At 44.4% G+C, this 14,116-nt stretch overlaps 1 protein-coding gene across 2 annotated transcripts in view; it reads left to right on the forward strand.

Annotated features, from left to right (window-relative positions):
* Positions 1 to 1,967: 1,967 nt before the first annotated feature.
* Positions 1,968 to 14,116, forward strand: part of lhpp (phospholysine phosphohistidine inorganic pyrophosphate phosphatase) — a gene marked incomplete at its 5' end in the record, with an annotated part of 40,018 nt that continues 27,869 nt past the window's right edge. The window contains 6 exons of one of the 2 annotated variants that reach the window (XM_080021029.1): positions 1,968 to 2,098; positions 4,449 to 4,636; positions 4,827 to 4,980; positions 5,157 to 5,220; positions 5,327 to 5,419; positions 5,517 to 5,608. In XM_080021029.1, the coding sequence (XP_079877155.1) occupies positions 1,968 to 2,098; positions 4,449 to 4,636; positions 4,827 to 4,980; positions 5,157 to 5,220; positions 5,327 to 5,419; positions 5,517 to 5,608 (722 nt within the window). The remainder of the gene's footprint in view (positions 2,099 to 4,448; positions 4,637 to 4,826; positions 4,981 to 5,156; positions 5,221 to 5,326; positions 5,420 to 5,516; positions 5,609 to 14,116) is intronic. The other variant, XM_080021030.1, reaches the window with a different exon arrangement.

Raw genomic sequence — 14,116 nt, forward strand, 5'->3', positions numbered from 1 at the left:
ATTAACATTTCACCACTTTCATTTCTGTCATCCAAACCCAAAGGTTCCACAATCTTTTCCTCTTTTTGTTCTCCTCCTTTTGCATTTAAGTCCCCCATTACTATGAGATTTCCTTCAACTGTAGGTATGTCTGTCAACTAGTCTCCTTCTCCTTTCCAGCGTGTCTCTGTAACTCCAAGAATATCAACTTGCATTCTGTCCATTTCTTGCAATATGTTTAGCAATTTGCCTGTAGACATTACTAATCCTTCTACAATCCATGTTCCAATTTTCCAACACTCCATGATGGTGCGGAGCTGCCTGTTCACTCAGAGCTGTTCCACTGGCTGGATGAGTATGACTGGTGTCAACCGTACTCCATTTTTCCAAGATCTGAAATCCTTGTTGACCTTTCACCATATTTTATGCCAGCGGCTTGATAACAGAGGAAGGCGGAGGGAAGGAGGAAGAACTACCTCTACATGCAGTATCGACTTTGAGACAGTTGACCCCGGCCAATGTTATTTTTTTGAAGAAACTTCTGCCTGACGTCTATGACCACACAGCCAAGAACTGAAGTATGTGATGTGAAGTTATCCACTGTCTGCATTCCACGTATTCACGTAATCCTGGTCGGAGAGCAGCGATGTAAAATGATGCAGTTTTTTGCTTATTTTGATGGGTCGTCACACTTACCCCCGTTATTTTTCACTTCCCATGTAACCATATAGGGTCATGTTATTTCGTCTCATATTATCTTTGTTGAAATATCAAACTTGTGCCAAAAAGCAACGTTCAGCTTTTACACCCGTTGTGACATCTGCCAATGGAGGTCACCACGAGACTGTATAACCAGAGATTGCTCTCTTTTTCTCGCTCCCCCCTTCCGCTCTCTATCTCACTCTCCCCAATCTCTCCCCTTTCTTCTCTCTCTCCCCCATCTCTCCCCCCTCTCCTTTACTCTCTCGCTCCCTCTCTGGCTCTCTTCCAGAACAGACTCCTGGCGCATGTTCTTAAAACTTTGTACCCGTGCTTAATAAATATTCATCTTCTGACCACTGTCCTTGTCTCCTCGGTCAAGCCGTCCAGTACACATTTAAATTTACCATAATTTCTTACCCGCTAGATGTCTGTAGATCTGTTCGATTTATATTTTATCTCTGGTCCCCACTATTTTACCGGATTGATGAAAAAAACAAAAAACGTTATACCACAAAAACTAGCGACCATGTCGAGTCGAATGATGCGTTCATGATCCAGCGAGGCGTCGAAAAATAGAATCCTTGCAATGGTTATTTACTCACAGAAATACCACAATGTTTTTGGTATTTCACGTAAAACGTAACTTATTGAAGATGTAGTTCAATAAATAAATAAGCAAAAAGTCAACAATTAAATTTCGTAAATTAGACTGCTATCTTTAATCTACGTGAACACATCATAATTGATGTATACGAGACACAACCACCACCACAATCCCCTACCGTCACTGAGACCCCAGATGTACTTACATACAACAGTTTTAACAATGAAAATATTTAAAATAATTATTCATAAATAAAAAACTACTTTTTTTTTTGTTATTAGAGTCATGGATAAACATTTTCCTACACTTTGATGGACTAAATTGACTTTGCTGTCCAATTCAAGAAATGTTTTTTAACGTTAAACAAATAAAACTTGATTCCCATTCAGTCGTCACGCTCCCTTGTCCATCTTGTCCAGAAATGCGGTATTGCTGTCAAATGTCTATACATACAATTAAGGGAAGATAATCTCAAATTAAAAAAATACGACATTTAAAACATTTCTGTTGAAAAACAAAAAAAAAACATGTGCCGCCAACATATTTTCTGTTTTTGTTTTTGAGTTAAAGAACTAATCGTGAACGTTCATGAACTCCAGTTTTAAGCGTCGGCGCGCGTATGAACTACGTTTCCCACGAGCCCTTGCCCCCACGCATGCGCTCCCGCACAGAAGCTCCCGTCATGGCCGACGCCAGCTGGGCTGAGTCTGCGGTGGCTTTGAAAGGTGTTGTGCTGGACATGTGCGGTGTCTTGTATGACAGCGGAGAGGGCGGCGGGGCTCCCATTCCTGGCTCGGTCGAGGCGGTGAAAAGGTTAGTCCGCGAACAGTGTCAAATTAATGGCTTTTGCGTTGTGGCCATCCAGTCTAGCTGTATCACGTTTGGACTCTGCGGTGTCTTGCGCTCCCGTGTGTGTGTGTGTGTGTGTGTGTGTGTGTGTGTGTGTGTGTGTGTGTGTGTGTGTGTGTGTGTGTGTGTGTGTGTGTGTGTGTCTGTCTGTCTGTCTGTCTGTCTGTCTGTCTGTCTGTCTGTCTGTCTGTCTGTCTGTCTGTCTGTCTGTCTGTCTGTCTGTCTGTCTGTCTGTGTCTCACACACACACACACACACACACACACAATATTGACTCACCATATTGATATTTCAGCTGAAGATTCAAGAGGTTATTTGTCACATACATATACGGTCACACATATATGCAGTGAAATGTCATGACCCCCGGCGATTACGCACCATAAGTCTCTAAAAATACTTAAGTGCAATTACTTAAATGTACTATTGTTATAAGCTAATAGCCCACAATCCAGCCCACTAAGTGCTGCTCTACTCTACTCTGTTATCTGTCACTGACCATCGATCCTAAATCAGCATTTTTATCTGATTTTGCAAATTATAAATATCATTCCTGATAACTCAATAATAAAGCCATCACTGTATAAGAAATGTAGTGGAAATGGTTGCTTTGAAATGTAGTGCCTGGGAAAGTGGAAGGTGTCCCCAACTGGATATAACTGAAAAATCTAGTCAGACAGACAGACAGACAGACAGATGGTTTATTCATCCCCAGAGGAAAGCTGTGGTGTCACAGCAGCTCTCATGAAATGTAGGCAATAATAATAAAGCAATGGAATAAAAAAGAAAATGTCAACATGCAATATACCTCAGGATAAACTGGAAGATAAAAAATATATAAAAACAATAAACAAATATTGTTTAAAGCTGCAGGCAGCAATGCACGGGGTCCCGTTAATTTGTTTTAGGTACGTGTTGCAAATTTTGGGATTTTGTGAAATGCAGCAAAATGCACTGAACTTACAAACATCACGTAGTTACGTTCATGCATGTAATTCCAAGAATCGGTATGACCGATATGCTTTTTTTTTTTTTTAAATTTCAACCAAATCTATTCATTGTTATAACTTACCTTGTTCTAAGAACCTCTGGAGTCTCAGTGACGCTAGGTGACGTTGGGTCTCATGTGCGTAAATTATGACGTATTTAAGTAGGTTTACGTATTTTCTGAGATTTAAGATAGCAGTCAAATTGACGTCATTTTATTGGTGACTGTTTTCCTTGGATTACATTTTCACTAAGTTACGTTTCCATGAAATACAAAAAACGTTGTGGTATTTCTGTGAGTAATTACCATTTCACGGCTTCTATTTTTCCGATGTCTCGCTGGATCTTTAACGCATCACTCAGTTGCACGTTTCAGTAGATTCGACTCGACTACTTTTTTTCGTATTTTACGTGAATCCAGCAAAGTAATGGGGACGACAGAGATAAAATATCAATCGAACTGATCCATAGACATTTACCTGGTAAGAAAGTACATAAATATACACGTAAACTGATAGTTTGTAATCTCGAACCGCTACAGAGCGACAGTCTATACTGCACACAGGACACAGTGGCAATGCACATTTATAGTAAATAGTATGCTGATGTCATGAAGAGTCTTTCTGTAAATCTCATCTCGTTCTGTTTGTTTACGAACAGTGACGTGTCAGTCAAGCAAGACCAGCTTAATACTTGCAGTCAAAGTTGTTCGGTTTTTCACTCATTTCTGCTCCGTATGTGGATCGGTTTGGATGAAACTTAAACCACGAGATTCCTGTGACATATGGGTTTAAACGACACCCTAACTGTGTTCGTAGCTTATGTCATTGTTGTGTTCCAGATACTTTTAGCCGGGTTGGACATATTTCGGCTAGAAATGCATTGGACCGCGTCTGATACAGACAAAATTTGGACTCTTTTTCGCTAATTTCTGCTTTGTATGTGGATCGATTTGGATGAAACTTCAGCCGCAAGAGATGTTTGCGACATACCGGTTCAAACAAGACGTAAACCGTGTTCGTAGGTCCTGCCGATGTGTTCCAGGTAGTTTTCAATTTCACAATTCAGAGAATTTTCCTGGAACAATATCAGTATGCTACTTAATATAGCAATATACAATGTACCTAATGATAAACAATTAATATAAACCTAAAAAAATTGGAACTATATAATAAACCAAAACATTAACTAGAAGATAGGTACATTTATACAACGGACCTAGAAAAAATAAATAAAAAATAAACCTGAAAAAGGAACCTGAAATCAAACAATGAACCGTAAGAATGTAAGCAGCCCTGCTGACTGTAGCGTCGCTCTTCTATTTCAGACTCAAGGCCTCGGACCTGAAGTTGCGTTTCTGCACCAATGAAACCCAGGCCACCCGGGAGAAGTTTGTTGCCAAGCTGCAGAGAATGGGCTTTGACATATCGGTCTCGGAGGTGTTCTCTCCAGCCCCGGCGGCTGTGGCCGTTCTGAAGGAGAGGGGCTTGCGGCCTCACCTTCTGGTCTATGACGGTAGCGCACCTTGTTTTTGGCTGTTCCCCGCAGGGAGAGGGCTTTTTTTTTTAGCAGCGCCTGGCTGCGTGACGAACGTCAGTGCAAAATGTTGACGGTCTTAGAAAAATCATGACCGATACCGGTGCGCGGCATCTTCTTGAACAGTGTGTCGTGGGGTTGTGAGTACTGTGTTGTTGTTTTGCCCCAGGAGTTGTCCCTGAGTTCGACGGCCTTGACAAGAGCAACCCAAACTGCGTGGTGATCGGAGACGCGGCGGAGAAGTTTACCTACGACAACCTGAATGATGCCTTCAGGGTCCTCATGGGCCTGGAGAAGCCATTGCTGTTTTCACTCGGCAAGGGGTGTGTGTGTGTGTGTGTGTGTGTGTGTGTGTGTGTGTGTGTGTGTGTGTGTGTGTGTGTGTGTGTGTGTGTGTGTGTGTGTGTGTGTGTGTGTGTGTGTGTGTGTGTGTGTGTGCCTGATCAAACATTTAATGCATTAGCAAACTTAAACTACAACAGGCCACCCTGTTTCACAGGAGATACTACAAAGAGACAGACGGTTTGAAATTGGACGTCGGGGTTTACATGAAGGCTCTGGAGGTTGGTGTTCTCTCCGCACTTTAACAACGACAATATCAGCATTCAATGGACATGGTAACAATTACAGAACGCCCTTTTGAACATGTTAATGTCATGCTCCCTCCAGTACGCCTGTGACCTGGAGGCAGAGGTTATAGGAAAGCCCTCCTTGGCGTTCTTCCAGGGTGTCCTGGATAACATGGGCATTCAGCCACATGAGGTAATTAAAAACGGGGAATGTGTGTCAAGAGGACTTAGTGGCTGGAATAGGTGTGCTGTTATGTTCTCAGTCTCGTAATCCGCCCCCCGCCCCCCAGGCGCTGATGATCGGGGATGATCTGGTCAATGATGTCGGTGGAGCGCAGCACTGCGGCATGAAAGGCGTGCAGGTCCGCACCGGCAAATACAGGTCAGTCCCGGAATCGGGGAACCGCAACAGGCCAGCACCCTTACAGAGAGAGGAGTCACAGATATTACATGAGCGCCTGATCCCAATCTTTTTGTAAAAAATCGTCAGATTCCACAATCATGTTTCCATCCAAAATTTCAGGGGAATTTTAAACCAGTGTTAGAAATGTTGCAACTAAAAGAATTTTGAATTGGGTGAAAACTAACCACCCAAGTTGTTATGTTCAGTGCCAATATATGGCTCTTCTGCAACAGGTAAACATGTATTATTGCAGTATATTGTGCCACTATTATAGTAGCATAAATGGACAAAAAAGACTATTTAATTGATTGTTAATCACAATTATTTGTATCACAATTATTTGGCAGCTACGATGTCATCCTTGTGACAGCCATACATAGTTTGTGAACTATTATCCAGTTCAAAAATGATTCCTGATGGAGCAGCCTTTCTTCATTCAAAGAAACAAATAATGTTTCCTCACAAAAATGTAGATAAATGACGAGAAGATAATTTGTCAGAGGTGAAACAAATGAAGCCAAAACACTTTTCTAAATGTGGAACGGACGGCTGTTCATGTTTTGACCACAAGAGGGCGGCGCTAGAACACGGTTGTGGAATCTCCTCCTTCAGGGCGCTCTCTCTATTACCAACCACCTCATCCTCAAGCCTCCCACTATTTTTTTTGTTAATTTGTTTTGAGATTACACCAAACATATCAGGGGGTTTTACCCACATATGGAATGGAATTAGCCGGCAGAGCTAAATTTGCCACATCATTCATGTCAGTGGAGATTATCGGTGCCCGTCTTATGGCGTAATTATAGAAACATATGGTCACGCAGAACCAGGGGCTGAAAGATAAAGACTCCTAAGGAAACCGGAATGGCTTAATTGTAATGGGATGTATCTTACATTATTGCGCCGTAGTTTGGTTTTGGTTCACATTGTGTCTTGTTGACACAATGATGAAACGTCACATTTAGATACTGCACTTTTCCACCTTTAAAATATATATATATATATATATATATATATATATATATATATATATTTTTTTTTAAAGGTTATTCCCCCTTCCCAGCAGAGCCTGCTTCTCTGCAGACGACCTGTAATCTCAATGCAGTGAATTTGGTTTTGGTTGTGAACCACCCCATTCAGAAGGGCTCCAGATAGCGCGCCATGCTCGATGACTTTAATGTATGGCAGCGGGCCGCGACGTTGAACCCGATCACGTGACCGGAGAACGCTGAGTAATCCCCGCCATCATCACGCAGCTCTAATGCCGCCATCCAGAGAACGCTCTCCCACCCAGCCCTCCATGCATTGATGCGCTGACGTGGGGCGTACGTGCGCCTTCTGGCGCTCTTGTACTGTGCGTGCATGGGTTTGCCTATCCGTGTCTATATGTGCCCTTCAGCGCTTGTGCGTGTACTTGTACTTCCACGCCATCTCTCTCTGGGCGGCGCGTTGCACTTTGCACGACTCACTACTTCAGTGGCTTGAGCAGCCGCCATCTGCTTCAAAGCGCATGATGACATCACGTTCGATCCCAGTCTGTCCAGGCCACGCCAGACGCGGAAAACACCTTGAGCCGTGTCCAAGATGCTCAATTCAGCGCCCGGATAATACGGATTAAATTATATTAATGCTACCCCCACCCCCACCCCCAACCCAACCCACCCACAGACTCGTGGGAGAAGAATAAGTAGTGGGAACAGTGGGCGTTGCTCCTGCGTAAGAACATATGTGAAATCGATACCGAGTTACACGAGGGGTTGTGTTACAGCACTGGTGGTCTGGATTTATGGAGTGACTGCTGCTTGAGGTTTTACTGCACACACACACACGCTTACTCAAATACTGCATGTATTGTTCATCCGAGTCCAACAGCTCTAACGCTATTACCACATAGATTTTTACTGGTACTTTTACGGTGCCATTACCGTTTTTAAATGATGTAAAATGATGCAGCGGCGTTTTTTTGTGCGCGCCCTAAGCGCTATCCCAGGTTCGCATCCAGTGTGTTGGACTTGCGTCGCGTGTTTCAACTGTTTTTCTCCTCGTTTGTTTTGTCGTGTTTGTCTTCGCCTCCTGCTCTTTTCTGAAAGCAACTCCCCCAAAAAAACACAAGAGTTAACACAAGATTGGAAAAGCCTTTTATAGAAAAGAAAACCTTTCACTCGCTCTGACGCGCTAACGTTTTGGTCCAACCTGTTTTTCAGTGCGCTGCCCACGCTCATAGCCGAGACTTGGATTCTGTCATTCTGAATTCTGTGGATTTATTGTCAATTCAATTGCCTGTTTACAAAGGCCGGTAGAAGTTTAAGTTGGGGCTTCATTATTTATTCGTCCCTGAAAACTTATCGTCAGTCAAAATGGTCCTCGTAGTTTATGCGACTGGACCATAAACATTTTCTTTAAAAGTTTAATGGACACAGTGGGTTTTTAGCCGTGACCGAGGGAGGGAGATGATTTCCCGTTGTTTAGCCAAACCGGCCCCCGTGATCCCAGGCTAGCTGAGAGCAGCCATAAACCTCGGTCAGATCCGTGGAAACACAGCTGTTTCCAAGTCAACCAGATGCTGCGCAGGCCTCCCACTCCCCACAGGCTCGGGAGAAATGGCTGCTCCCAATGCCCAGGCCCGAGTGACAACGCGGGGAGAAGAGGGGGAAACAAATTGCGGGCAAATCGGATCACATCAACCGACATCATAAAGGCTCTGGACGTGCGCGACTAAAGATATGTCATTCCTCAAATGCTATTAAGGTCTCTCGGGTGGGAGAATTTATCATCGTTATGTTCCCTCCGCGGCTTGTTTTTGAACTCCGATAGGAGTTGACTGCATTTTTGGACAAAAGCGTCTGCTAAATCGATGACGTAAATGATGATGTAAAGACCCTATGGTGAAGCATGGAGTCTCATTAGGCGAGCTATGTAGCACATCTCATACACAAGCGCAAGTCAAAGTGCCTTTTACATAAGAAATAACGGAACTAATTGCTTCCGGAAAAATTCAATTTCAACTATTTTATTGTGCGTCGTCTGTCATGTTAACTTTTTACATGTTGCTCTAGAATCAAATATTGGAGATAAGTGCCTTTGTTTCAGCAAATGGTAATTGTATTGTAATGGGATTCAGTGTTGGCTTTACTACTAGTAATGCGGTAACAGGATGCAAAAAATGTACATTTGTCCTAATCATGTAAAAAGTCTCAGAGGATGACATGCGGCAAAGCTCTTTGTACTTTTTTCCTCCGGTACAGTATGTACAGTACTCGCATGTGAGTATCGTACTGTCATAATGGATCCATGAGATTAGAAGCACTCTGGGGCAGGGCCAGGCAGGCTATATGGTATTAATGTGTGTACAAGCTAATGGGTGTTCAAACACTATGGATATTACCGGGAGGGTGGGGCTCCACGGTGGAGATTGTTCTGCTCAGTCACCTCTCTCTGTTTCTAAAATAATGAGCAGGCCTAAGCACAGTTCCCAAGGGGGAGCTTGAGAAGCCTTTGCTCTTTAATGTAGAACAGGTTTGCACTGGAGGGGATGATTGTGGGGGAGGGGGCGGGGCAGCACTTAAGAAATCTGTATATTGATGTTAATAAGCTGCACGGGAACAGTCGGCCTCCTTATTGCTCCGGGCCTGGTTCAGACTTTCGCCAATGTCGTGGCTGCAGAACTGCACTACTTCTTCTTAACCTTCACAGCTGATCTGTTACTAGTGTGGCATCAAGAGCCAAGGCTCCTTTTCATGCCTTTTTAAGTTTATTTTCTGGCAGGGCACTCGTGTGTGCGTGTGTGCGCGTGTGTGCGTGTGTGCGTGTGTGTGTGTGTGTGTGTGTGTGTGTGTGTGTGTGTGTGTGTGTGTGTGTGAATATACAGAGAACCACAAAGTGTTGCGATTCTTAAGATAATGGAATGAAGTTCCTGCAATTTTTTTATTTTTATTAAGCAATAAAGCTTTCATTCCTGTTGCTTGTTGGAGGGAGGGTGACGGAGTTACAGGAAACTCTACTCTTATTGGTTTCCTGCTCGATGTCGGCAAACATTTCCAAATGTTAGTGGCCATCTTGGAATTATTATTATTTTTTTTTTCCCCTCTGTTGCCAGTGCCTCTTTTGAAGCCAGAAAATACCTCTCCAGAGACTGACTCTAGCCATATTGAGACAAACTATGAGCTAACTGGCTGAAATCGCACCCATGGTCAAGGCCCTTTCTGTCTTTAGCCAGCACTTGGGGAACACAACAGGAAGCGACCCCGAGCCAGGGGGTCAGCAGCCGTGTTATCTGCAGGCAGATCAGCCGTCTTCTGATATGTACTTATGCGGTGGCTGAGTTTCATTCCCTCCCCGTCTCACATGGTCGAGGGGAGAAAACAAACATTTGCCGAAACTTCTGTTACGATGCAGGGCCTGCGGGGACTCTGTGAGCTATCGAACGGTCGCGGCTGTGGGTTGGCTTTCTCACGGCTGCACAGTGAGCTTCCCTGTCTAAGCTTGCTGGGCAGAGAGAAAGAGATCAGGTCACGGGAGAAAAGGCACTTCTCGGGTATGAAGGAATATAAAATGTAATGTTGTTCCTAATGATAACATACTGTTGCAGTTGGTGATTATGTGCAATCGTCCCTCACGGCTAATCCCCTGATGAGTATTTGACGCGTCTGACGAAGGATGACACTCTCCAGCGTACACCAGTATACATTCCGTATTTCCCCAAAACGGGCGGACCGACACCAGTCGTAGTGTTGGGTTTATGGCTCAGCCTTGTCCTTTTGTAGATGCGACACTGAACCCAGACGGGGCGGCTGTGTGCTCTGCGTCGGCCTCAGTGTTATTTTCCTTACCAGCCACGCAACGCCCCTGGGACGGCTACCAGTACATACTGTATTTCAGCCGAGCTTATCTTTCATATGCTCACCGGTGTCTTGTAGCCGTAAAGGTTTTCACAGGGTTTCAGGTGCTTCTGCCCTGTCACGCGGAGAGGACGCTCTGCGAGGAGCGTGCGGCCGGGGCCCTGCCTTGTGCCGTTTCACAAAATGGAGACAATGATGAAATCTGTCTTGTCGTGATGCTGGCATGTTCCAGCACACTCCCGCAGAACTTGATTTAACTTGCACCTCTGCAGACGCAGGTTATGTTTGCCAGGCATTGGAAAAAGCACTTGTTTTTGTGTATATGTTGGTTTTCTCTGAGGTGCAGCAGCAGCTCTGCTCCCCTCTTAATACATAAGACACAATTTCACTACGTCCATTGCTTTTTGTTGACTTTTCCTTTTACTGGGCTTCTCGCTAAATGAGTTACGCGTAAAAGCCCAAAGCCCTATTTTGTTAACCTCTGTTCACACCTCTATTTTTGCCTTTGTGGTGAAAGGAACTTTACTTATTCAAATCTGTCCTCACTCTTCTGGGCCCGGCTGTTGGCCGACTAAACTCGACCGCTAGAATAACCACACTTCATGGGGAGGCTTGGGTGAGTCCCGTCTGTGTCTGCTTCACCCTTTGAGAGCCTTTGTGGTCGGCTGAGGGAGTCGCTCGCTATGCTCAAAACTAAAGGTTTGTGAAACAAAAAAGGTTGCACAAATGTTCACCTTTTTTCTAATTTATCTCTCTCACGCTGTCTTTTTCCATTTCTCCTTTTTGTTTTCCTCACTTCACCCCTGCCCATCCTTCGTTGACCAAGCTTTGTCAACTGCTTCGGCCTATGCAGGACATTTTGCTTGATCAAGGAGTGCCGTACCTTTCATTTTTACTCGTTTGTAGACAGATTAACGTAGAAGGACTTTCTGTTCTCTCTACGCCTACACGGTTTATTTATGTTTATTTAAGTTGCTTATTAAACAGTTATGCATGTTGTCGTGCCTCAAAGGCTGTAGGTTATGCATGTTCTTGTTCAGATTGATTTCTAAGAACAAGGAAAAAAAAATATTATTTGATTTCTAATCTTATGGCTGTAGCTGTTCGAGGTGTCTCCTCATATGACAAAGCACTCGGTCTCATTATTTTACACAAACATATAGGCTAATTGACATTTGACACAGATAGTGGTGGCCAAAAGGCATAATTGATTTCATCTCTGCACAGACCTCGTGAGTCACACTAATTAACTTATAAATCCCATCTAGGTTCTCATCCCGTTGGAATGGGAGCCAAATACAAACACAATCAATTCTGGGAACAAATCTCCACACACAATAGATTATCATCTTCAGGACCAAAAAAAAATTCTCTCATTCCCAATTTGCGTTTACAGATAGATTTCAGTCCTTTAATCAATGATCTGGTCCAGTGTGGCATGAAGCCCAAATGATGACTTTATTGCTGCTCGTCAACTTTAAATATCATGCATCTATAAAACAGCACAAGCAAATCAGGCCGCTGGCAAGATGATTCATAATCATGATCATAATTCCAAAATGTTCCAAATCAATTCAGATTCCCTGTTCAAATCTGACAGAGCAAATCACAGCAATACGGAATGGAAAGGCTACAATTGCATTACCTAATCACTTGACAGACCTTTTCTAAAAACCATGACAACTATACGAATAATAATGCAATGCAAGTTGCGGTGTTGGGCTAAAACTTTTACAGTGACATCTCGGACCCACCCACCCGCGATTGGGCTTAACTAAATGTTGTCGCACATTACAAACCAATAAGATTAATAATTAACAGATGTTTGTTTGCCTCCTCTTTTTTTTTTTTTTTTTTTTTTTGTGTTCAGGTTTTTTTTTTTTTTTTTCAAATTGAGACCAGGCTCCCACGGTGAGACAAAGGAGAGAGAGAGAGAGAGAGAGAGAGAGAGAGAGAGAGAGAGAGAGAGAGAGAGAGAGAGAGAGAGAGAGAGAGAGAGAGAGAGAGAGAGAGAGAGAGAGAGAGAGAGAGAGAGAGAGAGAGAGAGAGAGAGAGAGAGAGAGAGAGAGAGAGAGAGAGAGAGAGAGAGAGAGAGAGAGAGAGTCCACCCACAGATGGCAGGCTGAAACATAGCACTGCCTCTTAAATACATGAACACAGGCCCTTAGCCATTTCAGCGGAGATCCAATCCCTCTCGCAATTACCAATGGATGGGTCCACTTGGCTTGGGGGCTGAGGGATTTGGGTCCTTGCCTGCCTTATGCTGAGGCATGCTCAGCCTTTTGTGCGTGTGCGTGTGCGCGCGTGCATATGTGCGCTCATGCCCCGGTGCGCGCTTCAATGTGAAGCAGGTAGACTGGTGCTCAGTGACTCAGCATTCCACAGGCACACACACACACGCACCCGGCGGGGCCGTCACCCCCCGACCCTGCGAACGGCATACCGACGAAGTGCTCACGTCTTGGGTCCGTTCGGGTATTACCTTTACTCCGACCCTGTGAAAAGCATTTGTGGGTTGGAAGCGCGGAAATGTTCCAGTGGGTGGTTCTCCGCAGTTCCGTAAGCGAACACACACACACACACACACACACACACACACACACACACACACACACACACACACACACACACACACACACACACACGTACGCGAGTGATGCCCAGAGGGGACTTGCCAAGAGAACGACGGAAAGGCCTCTCATGCTGTTGTCAGGGGGAAGCCCAGCGTCGCCTTAATCTCTATTTCAGAGCGGTTATCTTGTTTTCACGTGTGAAAACCATAACAGAGATGGTTGTGAGGCACAAGTCAACATTAAGACAGCCCCGCTATTGTTGCTGTTGACTCATAGCGGCTGGTGAGTGGGCGCCGACAGCCTAGATGCCATGAGCAGCCCATTCTGATGTCTGACAAAACTACAGTAATACACCAGCTCCCCCCGGTTGTTTGATCTGGCGGGTCTCTGTGTTGTTGTGTGTGGGTTCTATTTTTATGAGTGAAAGAAAGATATAATTGAGCTAAAGACGAAGATGGTAAAACAAGCTTGAAATGCCTCACCGTTCTCTCCCTCTCTTCTCTCTCTTCCCTGGCCCTGTTATTTTGTTGTTTTTTTGCCTTCTCCTCCCTCGGTGCCTCGGTCCTGTGCTAAAGAAAACCCCACTCGCATAACGCTGCTACTCCTCCGCCCTAGGGCGAGAAGTAAAGGCTTTGTCTCGTGCTAGGAATGTATCTTATGTCACCCACCTGAATTGGCTGAACAAAAAAAAAAAAAAAAAAAAAAGTCTAGCTATAATTTCCCCGCTCTGACTTTTGTGTTGTGGCTATCTAATCTAGCTGTATCCCGTTTGGACTCTGCAGTGTCTTGCGCGCCCGGGGCCAACACTCAGCCGGGTGTGTGTGTGTGTGTGTGTGTGTGTGTGTGTGTGTGTGTGTGTGTGTGTGTGTGTGTGTGTGTGTGTGTGTGAAAAAGGCAGTATTTTGGCCCAACATGCCTTTACTGGCCTGGTATGAAAAACATGCTAATGTGACAAATCACAAGTCAAGTGTTTTTGGGGTTTCTCACTGGCTGTAAGGCTCCTTCGCGCCCCTGTGGAATGGAGCCGTATTAAGTAGCGAAAAATACCTTCTTGTGTTTTTCATTTGTCCACTACG

This window comes from Zeus faber (assembly GCF_960531495.2).
Source record: "Zeus faber genome assembly, chromosome: 20".
NCBI classification, from domain to species: domain Eukaryota; kingdom Metazoa; phylum Chordata; class Actinopteri; order Zeiformes; family Zeidae; genus Zeus; species Zeus faber.